Source organism: Panthera uncia, chromosome D1 (assembly GCF_023721935.1).
Source record: "Panthera uncia isolate 11264 chromosome D1, Puncia_PCG_1.0, whole genome shotgun sequence".
NCBI lineage: Eukaryota > Metazoa > Chordata > Mammalia > Carnivora > Felidae > Panthera > Panthera uncia.
In genome coordinates, this window is record NC_064808.1 from 110,208,110 (window position 1) to 110,229,242 (window position 21,133).

A 21,133-nucleotide genomic window follows, 5' to 3' on the forward strand; every position below is an offset into this window, starting at 1 on the left:
CTGTGACCGGAGGGCCAAGGGCTAAACTGAGATGATGCAATAAAAAGTCCAAAAGTGTCTCTGAAACCTCATGGGCTCGAGTCCATAAGGCTGCTGGGGAGTAGCCTTAAGCAAGGGTCCAAAGCAGTCACTGAAGAATCCACAATCTAGCATCCTTTATTAAATTTTAATTAAGTGCCAGAAATAATCCTCAAAAAGCATCCAGTATAATCTCATCACATGTAAGTCAAGAGAAGTCAGGTACTGTTCTGAGTGAATTGGGTTAGTCTGTGGTACCAGAAAAGCTCAGAGCTCGATTCCCGATTGAGCAGGTAACATCTTCTGCATCAGAGCTCACTTGAACTCAGCACATTACGGAATAACCACTACACAGTAAGCGGGAGGCTAGCTACCTTCTGTGGATGTGAAAACAGGATGTTTGGAAGGCATATAAAAGTTGAGACACACCCTAATTATCTTTCTCAGTGGAAAACGCACACATAAAAAAAGACTACCTTGCGTGTTACATTTAAAGAGTCAGCAGTAAAACGGTGTCCAGAGAAGGGGAGCGACCTGGTTGAGATCCCAGAACTCTTAGTGCACGAAAGAAAAAAAAAAAAAAAAAGGACAAGCCACAGTAGGACAGAGAATGCTTCTGGGATTGAACTGTATTCACAAATCTGACAGGAAGTAAATTTCTAGGTAATAAAGGGACACATACTTTCTGGTCATTAGAACCTTCCTTAAACAGAACCAACTGCTAAGCTCCTACTCTAGGGAAAGGTCAAAGCTGAGGCTGGAAGACAGGCTCTTAAGAACATGATAGAGGTGGCACGATAATCCATCCGGACGGCTTCACACTCCGCTGCCATCAGGCCATCTCTTCTGTAACTGGAAACCTCCGAGTAATTTCCTCAAGGTGAGTCACAATAGAAATGCATTAACCATTGTCACCTTCTTCCCTCTGAAATGTCCATGTTTCAGTGTTGATGAATTAGGGGTGTTTCTAAAACAGTAACTGCATGAAATCTAAATTTCAAAACACTTCTAGGTCTGAAAAGATCAAGTTCAGATTCCAGTTCTGTCACAGAACTATAGAACCTTGGACAGGTCACAGTTTCCCTACGTCTCAGAGGAACACCTATTTTGAGCAATTCTTCGTATGTCTTCCCCCATTATTTTTTTTTAAGCACGTATGTGTTGGTGTGGGGAGTCAACAGCGACTGAGTGGCACTGGTGAGTGAGGGCCAGGGATGCTGAGCGCCCCCAGCCCCAGAATACCACTTTTCACCGCCCTTGACACCGCCTTGACATCTTGACAAATGCGGGTTAGAGGCATTATACATTTCTTTCCAGGGCCAAATTTTGGGAGGTTTATCCATTAAAATTTTTTCATTAGCAACAGTTCTTCTTACCTAAAATACAATGAATTATCTTTTTCCCTCTCTCCTAAGGAGTGAATAATGCAGTCTACAACCCAGTATATACAATTTGGGATCACCAGGAAAGATTTAAAAGAGTGTAAGGAAAAAAAATACTTTAACACATGATTATCCAGACACTTGTTTTAGTAAAGTTCAAATGGTTAGATGTTGACATTCTATCCACCCAAGACTCCATTCACGGAGGTACAGTTCAGTGTCCACAGCCTTCAGTGCATTTTCCTGTGTCCACTAGAGCAGACTTAGAATGTATTCCGTTGGTCATTAGGTACATTTTCATCAAAAGTAAAGTACTACTTCACTTATTACAACAGCTATCGAGAATATTTGGTGTTAAAAAGAAAAGGTTAATGTATATCTAAAAAGTTAAAATTTTTAATAAACCTCTCACTATTGATGCAAAGATTTAACCTTGATTAAGAAATATGTGCTTGGGGCGCCTCGGTGGCTCAGTCGGTTAAGCGTCCGACTTCGGCTCAGGTCATGATCTCGTGGCTTGTGAGTTCGAGCCCCATGTCCGGCTCTGTGCTGACAGCTCAGAGCCTGGAGCCTGCTTCAGATTCTCTGTCTCCCTCTCTCTCTGCCCCTTCCCTGCTCATGCTCTGTCTCTCTCGGTCTCAAAAATAAATAAAACATTAAAAAATAAATAAATAAATAAAAAAGAAATATGTGCTTCACTTTGGCTATGAGTCTTAATAAATTATCTATTCTTCCTTTTTTCATTTTAGTTATCTTTGTTTTACGAAATTCCCACACACACACACACACACACACACACACACACACCAAGTTTTGGGAAACTGAAACAAAGAACCAAAATCAGCATCTGGGTTTTGATTACCTTTGACATTTCTGTGCACAGAATTTCTATGCACAGAACTGTTAGGAATTAAAGACTATTCTGTTTTTGCCACACCAGATTGTTCATTACATCGTTTAAGACTCAAAAGATATATTTTTTAGCCCAAATCTCTGGTTCCAATATTCCATTTACACCAAACATGTTTTTTTCCAGTGGTACCATCAGCACTTATTTCCAGAAACACAAATTGCTAACATTATTTAATATGCCCTTTTATATAAACAGTAAGGACAGTAACATTACACAAAAGATGAGTCCACTGATTATTAGTGTTTTGGAGATCTTTCATTCTAAAAAGAAATGATATTTTTGTGTGTTTTCATTAGGGCTTTTACCAGACACTATTCATAGGACTATTACATAACAAGGAAATGTTTAAAACTTGAGACTCTTCATGTTTACAATACATTTACATATTTAAAATCTCCAGGAAAGAGTCATTATATGAAGTAATGTAACAGCCTACATAATATTCAGGCACCAATTCCTAATTGGATTAATTCAAAATTCCTAACAGGAATCCTTAAAAACAAACAAAACCCCTTCTTTTCTCAAAGCCAATAAGTATCAGGGAATCCTTATTGTCAGTGATGTCACTTCATGATTTGTTACAAATTACTATAAATTCTCTAAAATAACGTAAATGTCAAAAATGTATAGTTTTTAAATGTTAAACAAGAAAATCGGATGAAAGAAAAGCAATCCACAAATTACTCTTTAATTTCCTAAAATCATATGGATAATTTATTAACTTTCTGCAGGAAGGAGGACGGACACAGGATTCTAAAATGTTAAGAGGCTGGTGTCTGAAGAAGGGAAGGGACGTCAAGCTCACACAGCTTACACAGAGGTGGAACCTTCTATTCCACAACATCACAAGAGAAGATTAACTTGATCCAAGCTAAACACAGGTAAATAATACAGATTTGGGGAGTACAGGAAAGCAATCTCACAACCACGAAAACAAGAACCCACCGTTTGTTGTATGTGCACAGCTCAAAGGGTCAGAAAGCGGACAATCTGTATTTCTCTGGCAGAGATAAAACCCACTCCCGTCTCGAACCTCAGACTTCATGAGCACCCCTGCACTCAGCAGCCTGGCTCTAACCGCCAGAGCCCCAGCCTGGAGAAGCCCCCGCCCCCCTGTTACACTGGGGCTCTGATTGAAAAGGTCTGGAACAGATTAAAAGTCAGGCCACAAAATAAAAAGCTTTGGCAGGTTATCAAGCCTGTCTGGAAGACACACACACAGTGGGCCCAAACAGGGAAACTATGGGCAGTAAGAGAATTTTATGGAACTTTTCTTTGGAATATGCAATTCAATGTGCGTATGCATGTGCTGAAGGCAGGGTGGGAGAATTGTTTTCAGTACTCTTCCTTACTCAAAACAAAAGACCAAGCTCTGTGCGTAATTAATGGATCTACCTAGGGTCACGGCCAAGTTGCTTTATTTCACTATTTTAACTGAAAGCACTTACAGAAAAAAACAAAGCAAAAACAACAACAACAACAACTTTGTCCCAATTCCTGATTTCTGGAGTTAGCCAAGAGTTAATTATCATCTTTCATAACCTTATGTTGGGGGGGGGGGACCACAGACCACTTAAAAAAAAATCTCCAAAATGTGGACAAGCTGAATCCATTTCATTAAATATGACTTAAGGAAACATGGCTGTTATCGCTCCAGTCCATACAAATGGCAACATTTATTAAAATTCTCTACCTTACTTGGTTTCCTATTTCAACCACAAGGCTTACTGAAGTATTAAATAAAATCTGAAGTTGCAAATTATTAACACGCCACATTACTTTTTTAACACCCAAACAGACTTTGAAGCTCAAAAGTCTAACATTTAAGCCAAACCGGCTATCCGTCAAAAGGACGGTCTGTTCTCCGATCCACCTTGGCTTCGTGTGAACAGGGGGTCCCAACTAGCCCACCAATGACCAGTCAGCTTGGGGGAAACCCAGATGTTGGAGGTTTCTGAAGGCATACATACAGACACAGCCAAACCATTCACAATGTTTCTGCGAGGGAAGTAATTTTACCCAAGAAGCTCTGGGCAGAGTTTCTTTTCCCCCCAGGACTGTGTTTTGAAGGCATTCACAGAGTTAATTCCTCCTTCCCGTAAGAGTCCCCACAGTCGTTGTTAGGTCAACCCCGTAGAGCTTCAAAAGCCCCACACTCCTCAGTCTGACCTACTCGATGATCTGCACGTTGTTTTCATTTAGCTGTATCCAGTCCAAAATGCAAACTTCAAAACCACAAGGCTTTGCTCCTTTTTAGATTCAGTTTTCCGTGGCTTTGGGAGAGTGTCTCAGAAACCCCACTGAAATAACAGAACAGCGGAAAAACACGGGATAAAAAGGCACTAAAGAGGTTGTATATGATTATCAGAATGTGAACGTGTGCATTTGGGAGGGGCGTGTTCCTTTGTGCAGAGGGTGATTTAGAAGGGAATACGCCTTTGCTTTTTTGTTTCCCGAATAAAAAACTAAGGAACCTTCCTTTAAAAAAAGAAAGCCAGTCAGAGGAAGAAGAACAGAGAAAATGCCTTCACTGGCGCCTCCCCAGGGTGACAGCTCCAGCCCAGCGGAGGACAGAAAACCAGACGGCCTCCAGCACAGGCCACTCCTCGCTCAGGTGCACAGAAGCAGACACTGGGTCAGGACCAAAGCCGGCATCCCAGGCCCTAGAGCAGCGTGGCAGCCTGACTAGCACTGCAGTTAGAAAGACCGTTTTACGCACGTTCACTGCGTCGCTCAAAGGGTGAAAGGAGCAGGACTCTGGTTAGTGAGCTGCCACAAGCCGTCCCACCCCACCCCCAGCCCAGGCGCCCAGGCTGCAGAGCAGACTCACGCCTGCATGTGTCAGGTGCAGAGTGAACATATGTAGGGAGGTATAAAAGCAGGACTGGAAAAGCTGGCTGGGCAGTCCTCCTGTTCAATACTAGAAAGCAACGCAATTTTATTTCAGGGGATGTTCCCAAATTCACACACACACACACACACACACACACACACACACAGTTATCAAAATATCTAAAAAAGGTTTTGAGTTGAACCTTTACCAAAACGAGGGTCAAGCCTCGGGTCTAGCCAAGAGGTGGTCTTGTTCTTATGGTTTATATAGTAGATTTCTCCATCCTGAGTCATGGCTTGTTCCCATCCGTCAGGCAGAGGACCTATAAATACAGAAAGAAAAAAAAAAAAAAATCACTGTTGGTTTTTACTTGGTAGAAACAAAAAACCAAGGGGGTGGGGGTGGGGGGAGTGCATATTTAAAAACAAAACGTCACAGAATTGAGCATATGTTCAGAGGAGGAAAGGAAACCTGTATCCCGATTCCTGACCCGTCTCCACTTCTTTATACAAACTACTAACTAATAAATGACTACAAGGCTCTTCGGCGAGGGGCACTGCAGTCCACAGGTGTCAGGAAAAGGTGCCATTTCAGCAACCCAGAAGTGGCTGGGGGAGGTGGGCGAAGAAGGGGGCAGGGTCCCCCATCTGAAAGCTATGGAGAGAGGGAGCAGCACCCGGGAAGGGAGCTGGGAGATTCCTGCACCTTCCTGGGGGGAGGAAGCTACCGGACGGCTGGGCTGTGAGGGCTGCAGCAGGAAGAGGGGGGCCCAGGGCAGACCTGTGAGTTCCGGGTACCTCTGGGCCCACCTGCGCGCCTACCCCGGGATCCGGGGGGGTGAGTCAGGTGGAGACGGGAGTCAGAGCGCTGGCTGGAATTCCGCGAGGTACAGGTGCAGATCGGCGGAACCGAGGGCCATTCCAAGTGGACGGTGCGTGTGCGCTCCCCGAACCCCCACAGCAGCGGCGCGGACCCCACTCCAGCGGCAACACTGAACCACGACAGGGCTCCGCGTGCTACCACATCGCACAGCTCACTCCACCCCGCACGGCCCGAGTCCTCTTTTCCTCCACGTACCAGCCCTGGCAGGTGCCGGCCAGCCCTAGGAGTGACCCTGAGGGGGCTCTGCGCATCCCCCCCGCCCACGGCCACAGGCCAGTTGGCTTCGTGTCTGATACCGGGCACTGATGGGGTCACACGCGCTCCTAAACGGCCCCCCCCCGCCCCGCCCACCGGCTTGGGGCACCCAGCGCCAGCCGCGTCCAGGGCTGCAGCTTGCTGGCGGGGCCGGTGTCTACCAGCAGGCGAGTGGGAAGTAACCTCGGTGAACGCGACAGACCCAACCGCTTTTCTCAGCGGCAGTCACTGTCGGGTGGGCTCGACGCCACTACTGGGAAGGCAGAACCTCCACAAATGAACCCCGATGGCTGGGCTCCACCTTTTCTTGGGAAGAGGGCCCGGTGGCAAATCGCTTTTGACATTCCAAGTTCCTGAGCAGCCGAGAGAGGAACAAGTCGGCAGCAGTCGCGGGACGGTTCCGGACACCTCCCCCAACGGGCCCTGCCGCCGTCCCCGAGCCTGCCCCCGCGCAGGTACCTCTGCCTTTTCTACCGGTTATGGCTCTCCACCAAGAGCACCATCCTGGACACACACCTGCCTCCCCTGTCCCCTCCACCCGGCAGGCAGGCGCCACTGCACTGTCTCCGCCTCGTCTGCACCGCGGTATCGCTAAGAACTCAGCCTCCAGAGGCAGCAGCTCTTCCTTCTTCACCACTGGGGAGCCTCCTCCAGAGCCCGACTTCTCACCACGCGCCCTGTTTCCAGGGTCTTCTACCGAACGGCCACCAGGCTTTCCTCCTTCAGATGTCACCCCTCCCATGAGCCTTCCCTGACCACACACACTAGTTTTCTCTTCGAGGCTGCGTTCCCACGTACGGGACAGAGCCGCCATGACCTGTCTGTCCTGCCAGCGACCTGCTCACCCAGCCTTTAGGGCACAGGCCGGCAGACCCTGCACAGTAAATACCTGAGGAAGAATGGAGGGCCTCCCTTTGAACATTCCGAACCTTCTGTAAATGAGCTTAAAACCATGTAGTACATACACTTCAATTAATAGGTTTATAAACAAAAATGACGTTATTAAATTCAGTACTTTGTGCTCCTTAAAGCAAACTTTTTCTTCCTAAGTGTATTTATTTTTACAACTCTTTTTTTTAATGTTAACAACTACAGAAAGGCAGAATGGAAAAAGACTAAGGAACGCCTGGGTGGCTCAGTCGGTTAAGCGTCCGACTCTGGATTTTGGCCCAGGTCTTGATCTCACGATTCGTGAGTCTGAGCCCAGTGTTGGGCGCCAGGCTTCACATGGATAGCATGGAGCCTGCTTGGGATTCTCTCCCCTCTCTCTCTCTGCCTCTGCCCTGCTCACTCTCTCAAAAATAAGTAAATTAAAAAAAAAAAAAAGTAGAAAAGAAAAAGCCTAAGTTTTTTGTGTCCTACTCATCAGGGAAAAAACTAAACAACTTCAGTTTTCAGTTTTGTGATACGTTCTGCATTTCTTCCTCAGGCATGTGTTTTGATAGCACATGTATACCCACACATGTCATACTCTACCTGTCCCATACTGGCTTTACTCACTAAATATATTATTGGCATCTCTTCTTGACACAGCACATAGATCTTTTTCTTTTTAATGCTTCATATATATTTCAGAGACGTCGTGGGCTCCATTCCAGACCACTACAATAAAGTGAGCCAAATGAATTTTTTGGTTTCTTGGTGCATGTAAAGTTACGTTTACGGTAGTGAGAAATAGCGTTATCTCTATTAAAAGTAACAATGTGCATACCTTAATTAAAAAATATTTATAGCTAAAAAAATGGCAACCATCAGCTGAGCTTTCGGCAAGTTGTGCCCTTTTTGCTTGTGGAGGTCCTGCCTCAGTGCAGAGGGCTGCTGAGTGGTCAGGGTGCTCAGCATGGCCATGGCAAGTTCTCAAAATGTTCTCAACAATGAAGTTGGCTGTATCAAGTGACTCTTCCTTTCATGAACGATTTTTCTAGAGCACAGGGGGCTGTCAGATGGCACTTTACCCACAGCAGAAGTTCTTTCGAAAGTGGAGCCCATCCTCTCAAACCCTCTGCTGCTATATTAACTAAGTTCGTGCCCTATTCTGAATCCTGTGTTGTCATCCCAACAGTCTTCGCAGAGTCTCCACCAGGAGTAGATTCCATCTCAAGAAACCACTTCCTTTGCTCGTCCGTTCGAACCAACCCGTGTACGTTTGATCCCGAAACTGCAGGTCAGTCCATCTCCAGGCTCCACTTGGGATTCAAGTCCTCTTGCTGTGTCCACCACGTCGGCAGTGACTTCCTCCCCGGAAGTTCTGGGCCCCGCGAGTCATCCCTGAGGGCTGGAATCGATGTCCTCCAAACTCACGTTAATGCTGATGCTAACTTCTTCCTATGAATCACAACTGTTCTTAAGGCATCTAGAATGGTAAAAACACTTGCCAGAGATTTTCAGTTTACTTTGCCCAGATTCAATCAGAAGAACCACTGCCTGTAGCCTTGTGAAATGTATTTCTTAAATAATAAAAGACTTGAAAGTAGAAATGACTCCTTCCCTCCTTAAACCTCATGAACCAACCTCCACTCGCTTCAGACTTCTCTTCTGAAGCTTCCTCATGTCTGTCAGCCTTCACGGAATTGAAGAGAGTCAAAGCCTTGCTCTGGATTAGGCTGTGGCTCACACGAACACTGGGAATGGTCTGATCAGCGTGGAGGCTGCTTGGCTTTCCTGTTCATGTGTTCACTGGAGAAGCACTTTTCAGGTCCTTCAAGAACTTCTTTGCACTCACAACTTGGCTGACTATTTGGCACAAGAGTCCCGGCTACTGGCCTGTCTCAGCTTTCACGTGCCTTCCTCACGGGGCTCGATCATCTCCAGCTTCTGACTTAATGTGACAGACGTGTGACTCTTCCTTTCACTTGCACACTGGGAGGCCACTGTAGGGGCACTAATGGACCCAATGTCCCTACTGCTGTGTCTCAGGGAAGAGGAAGGCCGAGGGGGGAACTGCCGTCAGTGGGGCAGACACAACACAGGGTTTACTGATTATGTTCGCCGTCTTACGTGTGCATGGTTCACAGCACCTAAAACGGTTCCAACAGTAACATCAAAGATCACGGATTACCAATTGCTGTTAACAAATATAGTAATGAAAAAGTCTGAAATATTATGAGAACTGCCAAAATGTGACAGAGACATGATGTGAGCAAATGCTGCCGGGAAAACGTGTGACAGACTTGACTGATGCAGGGTGGCCACAAACATTCAGTCTGTAACAAACACAGCGTGTGAGAAGCCTGATGAAGTACAACACGTTAAAATGAGGCATGCCTGCATCAGAATTCACTTCTCCCTTTTCACAAGTTTAGGGGCCACAGGCGTTTTTCAATTTTGTCAGCGTAACGCACAACCACTGGGGGCAGCTACGGCAGCGCCAGTAAGGACACGGTCACACAGATGAAACACAGGGACATTTGGAGATGTCATCCACCCAAGGTCGACCGTAAACTTGCTCAAGGTAAAATCTGAACTCAGATCTCTGACTTGAGAGCTTCCGCTTTTAAACCATACAATATGCTCCTTCCCAAAGACATACAACCTATTTCCCAAGACTTATGCATTTCCATACATTAAATTTGCAAAATGGAAATAGTGACTTTATCGCTTTATACCCAAGTTAAATCATTAAGTACTTACCATATTTATTATATCTAAATATTATTTGTTATATGTAAATCAATAAATGTTTAGTATTTCACTAAAAACAGCAAACTTCAAAAATTAAGTTCAGGAGACTTCTCACTGATACCACTCTTATGCACCATCAACAATCCAAACTGAACCTCTGATGGTCCCGGTGGAAATGAGGAGCCCCCACTCGTCATCTGGCTCTAACTGGTTGTGCGTTTCTGTCCAGGCCAGACGGGGAAGTGCCTGCACACAGCAGTGTCCGTTTCTGTGCACACGGTGCATTTTTCTATTCTATTGTCTAGCAGAGGGCCGAGGGCCCTCTACTCAAAAAGGGGAATAAATGTCTGAAACTAATCAACATGGAATTCAATTAAAATCCTTGATTTACACTCATGAAACAGTGTTTTTTCCACGTAAGTTCAACCTCCCCATTATCCAGCATGACTTAAACCAAAGACACAGAGATAGTTACCAAGGTCCTACTACATCCAGACACACTTCTGGGACTGGAGATGTACCGCGGTGAGCAGACCAATCCCTGTCTCATGGAGCTTCTGTCCTAGCCGGGAGGACAGACAGATATGGACAGAAGAGTGCTGGCTAATGAGTGCACTGAGCAAAAAGACATAAAGCAACACGGATGCAAAACACCTGGAAAGGGGCTTTTAGACACATGGGCCAACATGGGCTGCTCGGAGGAAGCAGAGAGTCCAACAGGGTGCGAGCTGAAGTCTGTCATGAGCCGGGGAGGAGCATCCCAGTCAGTGGGACCGGGTGGAGGACAGAGGTACGTGGGGCACGGTTTTGACGGTCAAGACTTGACCAAACAGCTTTCATCGTTCCAACCAGGAGGGGGCTGCACGCATAATACCTAACACAAATTACCAGTGCTCCAGGGTGATACCAATTCTCCAAGCTCAGGGAGAACCTCGAAACGAGTCTGAGTGGACAATAAACATTTTCATGCTAAGTCATGTTCACGTGTGCTAAAGACAGGCCCTCAGACACAGGGAAGATATGGGAGCTTTTCAACCTATCACACCTGACCACGGCACCGAAGTCTTTTGGGGAAGAAGGGGAAATAAAAAAAAAAATAAAGCACTAATCAAGAAGGCAGAAATATGTCAGCATTTTAATAAGATGTAAGGAGGGTGAGAATTTTTTTTTTAAATAAGCTCTACACCCAACTCACGACCCCAAGAATCAAGAGTCACGACTGAGCCAGCCGGGCGCCCTAAAGGTGAGAAATCCAAACTGGGATAAGCAAGAGGAAGAAGAGTGTTAGGCTACTGTTAAAATAATTCATAAATCAGAGTTACTTATCCTCGGGGAAAATAAATTTTTAGGTAGGATTTACTACTGGTTGAACGATAACTTATCTGCTACAGCAATATAACTTCCTGCAATATTTTAGGAATAAAACACTCCAGGTCCTAACACGGATGGTGACTCAACATCCACTTTTGCATTAGTAATGACTGCCATTTGCAATGTCTTATCAAACAAGAAAGTCTGGATAAGCCACCCCGCAAGCTGAAGAGCAACCTGTCCTACTAGCCTGCCCCACGATTCAGGGGTAGAGTCGACGCCCAGGACTCAGAAAGTTCACTAAACACACCCTGATGAGTGGTTCAAAGTACAGAATTCTCAAGTCATTTCCTCAGAACGTAGGAGGAGCTGCTGTAAAAGACGCCGTGGCCTCTACAAGGAATCTGCTGCTGACCTCTGTGAGTTCCGGATTCTGGTCCTAAGCTGGCACTTAGGACAGCTCACAAACTCTTACTTTACGTGGGGGCATTCGACGCTCTTTGCGAGTGCGTGTTAACTCCTTTACCAGCCCCGCAGTACAGGAACTATCATTTCCCCCACCTTACAGATGAGGACACGATGGCACAGACAGGCCGCCCAGGATGCGTGCCCGCCAGCACCGGTCACACGCTTTCTTCTGCAGGCGCCAGTGCCATGTGCACGATGGCTCCCACACCTTTCGCGCTTCACCCGAGGCACCAGCCTCTCTCTCTTCACCAAGTGGACATGACACACTTTACAAAACATGTTCCCATATTCTGAGTGGCTTCTACTTAAAAAAAAAAATTTTTTTTAATGTTTATTTTTGAGAGAGAGAGATAAAGGGAGACAGCGCATAAGTGGGGGAGGGGCATAGAGGGAGGGAGACACAGAATCCGAAGCAGGCTGCAGGCTCCGAGCTGTCTGCACACAGCCCGATCCGGGACTCGAACTCACAAACCGTGAGATCATGACCTGAGCCGAAGTCGGACGCTGGACCGACTGAGCCACCCAGGCGCCCCTGGATTCTACTTTAAAGTACCACCAGCTGCACTTGCCCCTGAAACCAAACTGGCATGCAGACTTTCACATCTCCGGGATGGCGTGGTATTTCAGCGGCAGCCTCCCAGCTGGCCTTCTCCCGTGTGGTGGTGCAGTGCGGAGCCTATTCAGGAGTCTCTGTCCCCCTCTCTCTCTGCCCCTCTGCCACTTGCACAGTCTCTGTCTCTCTCAAATAAACAAACTTAAAAAAAAAAAAAGAAGAAGAAATTGCACTTGTTTAGATGTCCTGGAGGTTTATACTGCACACTGCCTTGTATTTACTCTTTTACACTGAGTTTAACTAGAGGCCAGTCAGTGGCATGGGAAGATACATCATTCTGCCCCAGAACACAGAAAAAGAGTTTTGTTTTGTTTCTATAAGCAAGTGTGCTCAATTCTGCAAGGTGGATGAGAAAAAACATGGCAACATTAGAAACTACCACTAGGCCTAGTGTGCAACACTCTGCTCTGCAGACTTGAGGTTTTCAGAATATGTGGGAACTGAAATATATTCACCCCTGACTCTTCAGCAGTTCTGTATCCAAAGGAGTCTTCCATAGACATACGCGTCTGAAATCCCTATACCTGGTCTTCTAAACCCTAGACAATCCCTCATAAAATCTTGTCCACACGAGAAAGATTCTTAGGTGGACACACTCAAAAAAACTGTCAGGTACAATCATTAAGTATTATTGTCACTAACTTTTTGTGTGCCTTCAATAATCTAAATGTGGGACAAGTATTTATAAATGTATTGCTTGAGGAAAACAGCTTATAAAATCAAGTTTTGGTAAAAGAAATATGATTTCCCTTCTGGTATCTACAGCAACAGTGGACTTAAAGCACACAGCCCTAGGTCACGCGGTCAAAACTATCATTTTTGGGTACAGGCCTAGAAGCTAAAAAGACTATAAATATACCGATTAAAATCTGTTTCACAAAAGTAAACGCAAGGGTGGTGACGAGCCATTTCTTTTTCTCCTTCAAGTTCAGATGTGCTCCTATAGGCCGCTGGAAGATTCTCGTGCCCAACGACTAGACACGCTGCCAAGCCCAAAGCCAGGCTGCTCACCTGCACGCAGTGCACCACTCACTCACCTACCCCCCACCCCTGCCTCCCCCATCAGGCCCTGAGTCTTAAACACACACCCTGATTTCTTCGTCTTGGTATCCTCACAGCTGAGCACGGCCACACTACACAACCAAACTCTGTGGGGCGAAAATGATTAAAAACCTACCTGTGGAAAGAATAATTGATTGGTCTTGATCAAGTCACAATCTCTCGGATCTTTAGTCTGTGCTTTTATCAATCATAGGTTTTTTAAAAGTTGGTACCACTGGGGTGCCTGAGTGGCTCACTTGGTGAAGCATCCAACTCTTGATCTCGGCTCAGGTCATCATCTCACAGTTCATGGGTTTGAGCCCCATATCAGGCTCTGTGCTGACGGTGTGGAGCCTGCTTGGAACTCTCTCTCCCCCCTCCTCCTCCTCCTCCTCCTCCTCCTCACTCTGCCCCTCCCCCACTCATACACGCTCGCGCTCTCTCTCTCTCTAAATAAATAAGCAAACATTAAAAAAAAGTTGGTACCATTTTTACAGAATTTTTATATTAAATAAGCTCTCATATTCCTATCTATCACTTGTGTAGCTTTTATTCCAACAGAAAGTAGGAATAATATGAACACAGAAGTAACAAAGCAGACCTTAATAATACTTCCGTGGTCTCAAGTTCACCATTCTAGAGCCTCTGTTCTGTGCAGCCCATGAACCGGCAGCATGGACACTACTTGCAAACGTGTTAGAAACGTGGAGTCTCAGGTCCAGACCTACTGGGTCACCGTCTGATTTTAACACGCCCCCAGCCGGTCCCCCCTCCCGCCACAAATTAAGAACCACTCATCCATAACACAAAAAACTAATAAGGCTCACCTGTGTTCACTAAACTCTTATAGAACGACCTACCATCAGCTCAAACATCACCAACACAGCAACAGTGCAATTCGGTTGGTTAGTAAAAAAACAAAAACAAGACACCCTTGACGCATAAAAATGCAATTAAGTATGATTTCAGCTCTATATTAACACTCTAGTTTAATATAGAGTCTAGAAAGACTCTAGACTAGTCTAGAGTCTAGAGTCTAGAAAGACAGCCTAGTTTAGAGAGAAGAATAAAAGGGTTCAAGATTCAGATGGACCTACAGTCAACCCTGCTGGATCTTGTATTAACCTTCTAACCTTGTGCAAGTTCCTTACTCTGCTTGAAACTTCGTTTCCTTATCCACAAAGTGGGAGATGAACACTCCATTCAATGGGAGAGGTTTACAAGAAGAACTTGACGTAAAGTAGGGCAGGTACTTTTTTAAAAAGTCAGTTCCCTACTCTTTCCTGGAATAGTTGTGCGATTTTGTTCCAATAATATATTTACTTTACTACAATTCATACACAATGCAAAGAGTCAGGTTGATCAGGAAATAAATCTGGGTCTCAAAGATGCAATGAAGGGCACCTGGGTGGCTCAGCTGGTGAAGCATCTAACTCTTGATCTCAGCTCAACTCACAATCTCAGGGTTAGGAGTTCAAGCCACACCCAGTGTGGAGTCTACATTAAAAAAAAAAAAAAAGTTGAAAAAAAAAACCCCAACTTTAACCTAATTGAAGTTTTGCCACCTCCTTATCTTACTGATTAAAAGAATAAATATTTTGGAAAACTCTTTATTGTTGCAGGATTCTTTTTATTTCACTGATGCTGCCTATATATGGTAGTTTATGGATATCATTTTTAAAGAATTAGCATTTTAATCTTTCACACAAATATTCCTCTTATGAGTCATAAAATTACTGTGGCAAAAGAGTAACCAGAAGTATGTAGAAATCAGTGGGAAAGACAAAAATAATATTCCAACACTTGTCAGGAGAAGAAATAAAACAGGCATTTATTTTTTTGTTAAATGTAAATAACTGAATCTCTTTCTCATCCTCTCTACTCCAAAGCCAAGCAACGTTTCCAAAATTCTACAAATAATCACTGAAAACAAAGTTGAACATGGCCGCTTCTATCTGTAAGCACCAATATCCAACAACTCATGTCACAGAGAAGCTGGCAGCAAAGACACTCACATGCCAACTTTTTCCTGTATGTTCTTTAACAATATCCTCTTACTCTACAAGTTAGTCTGTTGGGTAAAATAACAGAACATTAGGCTCAGTATTTACACTAAAATCTTAGTAACTTCCAGAATTCAAATGAGCTTCACTTTCCCAAACGATTACTTCAAAAACTCCTAGTAGAATTTTAAAAATATCTGTTATTTGTGCCCTAAGACCAGGTCAAGGGAACTCAACAGCCTTGAGTTTCTGTATATTTTCCAATCATTGCACAAAGAGAACCTCTAACATGAAGCAAAGAAGACAGGAAGGAATTCCTTTATCTAAAACAGAGGCATTATAAAAACTTCTGATCCTCAAGCTATTGAAAAATGAAGAAACTCGGGGCGCCTGGGTGGCTCAGTCGGTTAAGCGTCCGACTTCGGCTCAGGTCATGATCTCGCGGTCCGTGAGTTCGAGCCCCGCGTCGGGCCTGGAGCCTGGAGCCTGTTTCAGATTCTGTGTCTCCCTCTCTCTGACCCTCCCCCGTTCATGCTCTGTCTGTCTCAAAAATAAATAAACGTTAAAAAAAAAAAATTTAAAAAAAGAAAAATGAAGAAACTCTATAGATCTACCTTTCAACATGATTAGCTGGGTTGTCTCCAATAAAGGAATGAAGAAATGGATACTTTGAAAATGCTACAGATTGTATAGGCAGCACATTAATATATAAACACATACCTCAATTCCAGAATAAGCGACCTCACAGTTTTGCTTCTGTATTTGGGGACTGGGAGATTCCTACACAGGGTGCTTATTTTAGACTCAACATAAAGAAAGACGATTTATCGGCCAATATCTATTGTTCCATTTGCCAAATGTTGCTGCCTTGTCCAGGTTAATTCTGAGTTTTAATATTATTTAGAAAATAGTTTAGCTTTCCCCATCAGAGCACGACAGAGGCCATTAGCTGACTCGACACCAGTGGCACACTCCATTGAGAGCAAAGTCCCAAAGCCACCAAGACTGAGAAGTGCCCTATGTAGTACGTCACTGGGTCTAACAAGACTTCAGAAGGACAAACTACAAGACACGTGATAACTGCAAGCTATTGTCACTTGCAACCTGGTTGGACATTCACACTGAATTAACTATTCTTGTTTTTTTTTTAACGTTTATTTATTTGAGAGAGAGCACATGTGTGCCCAAGCAGGGGAAAGGCAGAGACGGGAGAAGAGACAGAATCCCAAGCAGGCTCCGTGCTGTCAGCGCAGAGCCCGATGTGGGGCTCGAACCCACTAACCATGAGATCATGACCTCAGCCAAAATCAAGAGTGACTCAAGCGACTGAGTCACCCAGCCTCCCCGAGTTAGTTTTTCTATTTCACAAATACTTTTATCTTCATAGTTCCCATATATTGTTTACTTGCGACTTTTAATAATATGAACTAGACAGGCCCACATTTTTAAAGCAAAAAAATGGCTGCTTCCACATTACCATTTTCTAGGAACTTCATTATCAAATCAATCAAGACAAACTATGTACAGAAAAAAAACCCCAAGTTTCCAGAGAATTAGTTATATTGGTCTTGGATTATTATGCTTTTTTGCTTTTTACTATTCTCTTATCCTGTGGCCATCTTTTCCTAATTTACCTACATTTCCAAATGGAAAAAAAAAAGCAATTTTGGTTTAAATAATGATAATCTGGGATAGGAGGTTGAGAGTAATGAGTGAAACACGGTCTCTGTCATTTACGCCATTCACTGCTCTGTATTTGGGCTTTGTTGCTGTTTTATTGTTTGATATATTTTAGTATACTCTCAGTCCATATATAATCACTTCAGGTTAACAAATAATTTCCATCTTATAACCGTCAAGACCTTTCAGAAGAATAAAAAAAAAATTTCACTCTGTAAAAGAAGAAAACCTTATTTAACAGTCTACCATCTATACTAGAGAAATGTGTAAGAATCTAAAAGCCAGAAAATAACACATGACTGGGATGAGAGCCAATGACCTGTATTTGAGCACAAAAAATTCTTTTAAGGGTGCCTGAGTGACTCAGTCAGTTAAGCATCTGACTTCAGCTCAGGTCATGATGTCAAGGTTTGTGGGGTAGAGCCCCATGTCAGGTTCTGTGCTGACAGCTCAGAGCCTGCTTGGACTTCTCTCTCCTCCTCCCTCTGCCCATCCCCACTTGTGCATGTGTGTGCACTCTCTCTCTCTCTCTCTCACTCTCTCAAATAAACTTACAAATATGTGTGTGTGTGTGTGTGTGTGTGTGTATTATTTTAAAGGGAGAGTGGCTACCTGTTACTATCAACTGCTTAAAATGTAAAATATCAGATCAGATCACACTTACTTACCTCTTATACACCTGACAGATACCAAGCGCCATGTATCTTGAGTAATTTTTAACTATGCACAACCACGTTATGTGGACTGTGTTAATCTTCACAGCAAGCCTACTGTAAGTTCAATGTTAACTGCTATTCCCATTTTCCAGGTGAAGACACTGGTCGCTCCCGCAGCCCATCCAAGATGGCGCAAGCAGTAAGTGACAGCGCCGGGATGCAAATCCACGTCCGCTGGACTTGAGCCCCTATTCTCCATCCCTCCGTTCACTCAGAAGGTGAAAAGCAGGATTCAAAGCTGATGAGCTACAGTCAGGAAGCAGGAAGCAGGAATTAGCGGCTCCTAAAGCTTCGGTCAGCTCTGCCCCTTGGCTCCACGCCCTTTGCTTTTTAAAGTTAAAAACCTTACACCGATCTACCCTTTACCGGTCCTTCGACCTCATCGCATCCACTCTCTGCCTGTCATTTTTCTTGGTAACCCTCTCTCTTCCCCACGGGTTAGGAGGCCCCGACAGACACTGCGTGAGGCCGGCAAACGTGATGGCAGCTCCATGTGCCTCTCTCCGCCTGCTTCCCAACGGTCTCCCCCGCTGCCAAGAAGGGGGTCAGCACATTCCTCTAACACGTATCATCTCTGGTGATCAGGAGGCCATTTTCTCCACCCACCTCGAGGCACTTCCTAGGAGTTCCATGCAGGTTTTCATAGCAGGGAAATCTCAAAGAGCTGCACTGGTAGATCTGGACATTAGTCAAATAAATGCCTCACTCTAAAACATACAGACAATGAATTCTTTAAAATGTACCTGTGAAATAGGACATCTGACTCTGCATGGGTACCAAAGGGACATTTTTAAAAAGCAGATAACTGGATTATTGCTTACTTTAAATCAAGGCTGATGATTTTTAATGATTCTGAACAGTCACCAGCCTCTGGCATTCAGTTATCTGTGGATCATCACATGGTATACTTGTCCTTGACTTTACCGTTACTCTGATTCCACAATCTTACCGGTTATAGTTAACGAGCTACTACTCAACATTTAATATCTTCACATAAATAAAGCTAGTTAAGGAAGTATCACGTTGTCTATCATAAAAGTCACTAATGTCCCACAAACTCTCCATATGGAGACCAATTTTACACAGATCACGAGCATGCACAAAAGGCTGTTTGCACGCTATAAACATAACACACTTGACAGAATTTCTCAAGGGCAATCATCTCAAGTAATGTTTTTAAAGTAATCTCTATGCCCAAAGTGGGGCTCAAACTCCTGACACCGAGACCGAGAGTCACCTGCTTCACTGTCTGAGCCGCTGGGCGCCCATCATCTAGAGTAATGTAAGAGAGTAGGGCTTCTACATACTTCTATATAGGTACACGTTATTATAGATTTTTACGTAAAATGAAATAGGAATATTATCTTACTGAATGGCTCCAATCTCTAGTTTTCTTTTCCTCACTTATCAAATTCCTTTCACAAAGTTCACTGCCATTTATATGCCAATTAGGTGGACACTTAAAGGATATGAATTAATCTACTTCATAGAATCTAGTTAAGCTGGGGAACCTGGGTCGCTCAGTTGGTCCGACTCTTGGTTTCAGCTCAGGTCATGATCTCACAGTTCACGAGTTCGAGCCCCATGTCAGGCTCTGTGCTGTCACTGTGGAGCCTCCTTGGGGTTCTCTGTCTCCCTCTGTTCTCTCTCTCTCGCTCTCTTTCTCAAAAATAAACAAACATTTAAAAATAAAAAAGAATCTAGTAAATCAGGTCCCTAGAACCCTCTCCCGGTGTACCATTTAACTGGCAAATCAGTGATTTCTCAATGATACATATTAAGAAATTTGGCCAATTACAAACCACGAGTAGCCAGTGTAGCAATGGAATCCATCACTTCAACCTCATATTTTGAAAAAGAACTTAGGAAAACAGAAGTAAACTGATCATTTTGCTAAACTAAATTACACTGAATGCAAAAAATAGGATTTCATCCAATCTCAGACTTGGAGAGAATTTTAAAAGATCAGTCAGTTCAGTGAACCATTAAAAAGTGATCCAGAAAACGGGTCTGGAGAGTCTAAAGAAAATGAGAGTTTTAAGGAGGTGGTCTGATTAGAAACAGACCAGAACACAAAGCTAGACTCGAATATTTGAAGGAGGAGAATTCTTTTTTAAAAAGCAAAAACGAAAAAGTTCTTGCTTTAATGATTAAGGACAAAAATGGAAGTCAAGTTGCATTTAGCACGACCGACCCAGGAAAGTGCTTCAGGAGAGACGTGCAGTGACCACTGTGTGTGCCCTGCTGAGCCGGAAGCCCCTTGCTGTTCTGTTACAGCGAACATTCTCGAATGTATTTAAATACCTACCCTCACAATTCTTCTTGCTCACCGTCTCCAGGCTCAAAACTCTCCTGAAGAAATGACCTTGGTGGCACAGGGGGGCAGATCCGGCCAGTCTCTCTTGCGGTGATCTGCGGAACCGGCACCACCCCACTCCGGAAAGCACAGCCGCCAAGCACCTTGCGTGCGTCCCAACAGAGAAAGGGGAGCCCCTCGCTTAAGACCTGACTGACGTGACATGAGAGCTGTCGTTTCACAGGAAGGGAGGATGTGACATTCGTTCCAAAGCATTTCAATACCGTGTACAAGTCCCCTATTCTTAAATGTCCACTAGCTTGGAAAAAATGAAAGCCAACCATGGAGTCGTGTGAATTCAGACCATACACATGCCATCTACAGCCTCAGCACTTGACGCGGCAGTTACGCCATTTGTGTTTGTGACCAAATTCAGAAAAATCTAGATTTAAATTTGTGCCATTGTAAGAATTTTCATATCCCCTTAACATCTTGCTCTCATTCTGAAACTTTGTGTGACTCCTTTTCTTTTTTAGGATCAGTTTTTGTCTTTGAGTTAAAACAAAGCAAAACAAAACAAAACAAAACACTTTTTGGTTTTACCCTGTCTCTTCCTTTCTTAAAGCATTGTTCTGCGCCACCAGCCCACTGAAGACAATGACCTTGCATGCCCTCCATAAATGTTCTCTCTTCTTAAGGTGCAGTATGTACTGGGCGGCGTGCGGTGCGGAGCCTTGTTCGGCGAGCCCCCCACACCCACCACCTTCTGGAGAAGAGCTGTCCCGTGAGCCGGGCGCACTGACAGACCGCCTCCGGCTGCGTGAAGGCTTTCCTCGGACACTGACTCTAAGCCTGGTTCACATGTAGATTAAGAGGATGGGCTCTGGGCCTCCACCAGCAAACCCTGAATCCTGGCTTCTACCGCTTATCAACTGTGTGATTTGGGGACAATTATGTAAGTTTCCTCATACGGGAAGGGAGTCTAGTGAAAGCACCTAACTTAAGTGGCCACTGTGAGAATTAAGGGAGATGGTACAAAAGGACCCCAGAACCCTTCACATGTCTTCCTACCATTCTCTCCGACACATGCCCACATCTCTC

The 21,133-nt window shown here is 44.5% G+C and overlaps 1 protein-coding gene across 1 annotated transcript in view; it reads right to left on the minus strand.

Moving 5' to 3' along the window:
• YAP1 (Yes1 associated transcriptional regulator) overlaps positions 1–21,133 on the minus strand; it is a 108,259-nt gene that overhangs the window by 28,124 nt on the left and 59,002 nt on the right. Inside the window, exon 6 of the mRNA XM_049641317.1 lies at positions 5,355–5,468. Within this exon, the coding sequence (XP_049497274.1) occupies positions 5,355–5,468 (114 nt within the window). The remainder of the gene's footprint in view (positions 1–5,354; positions 5,469–21,133) is intronic.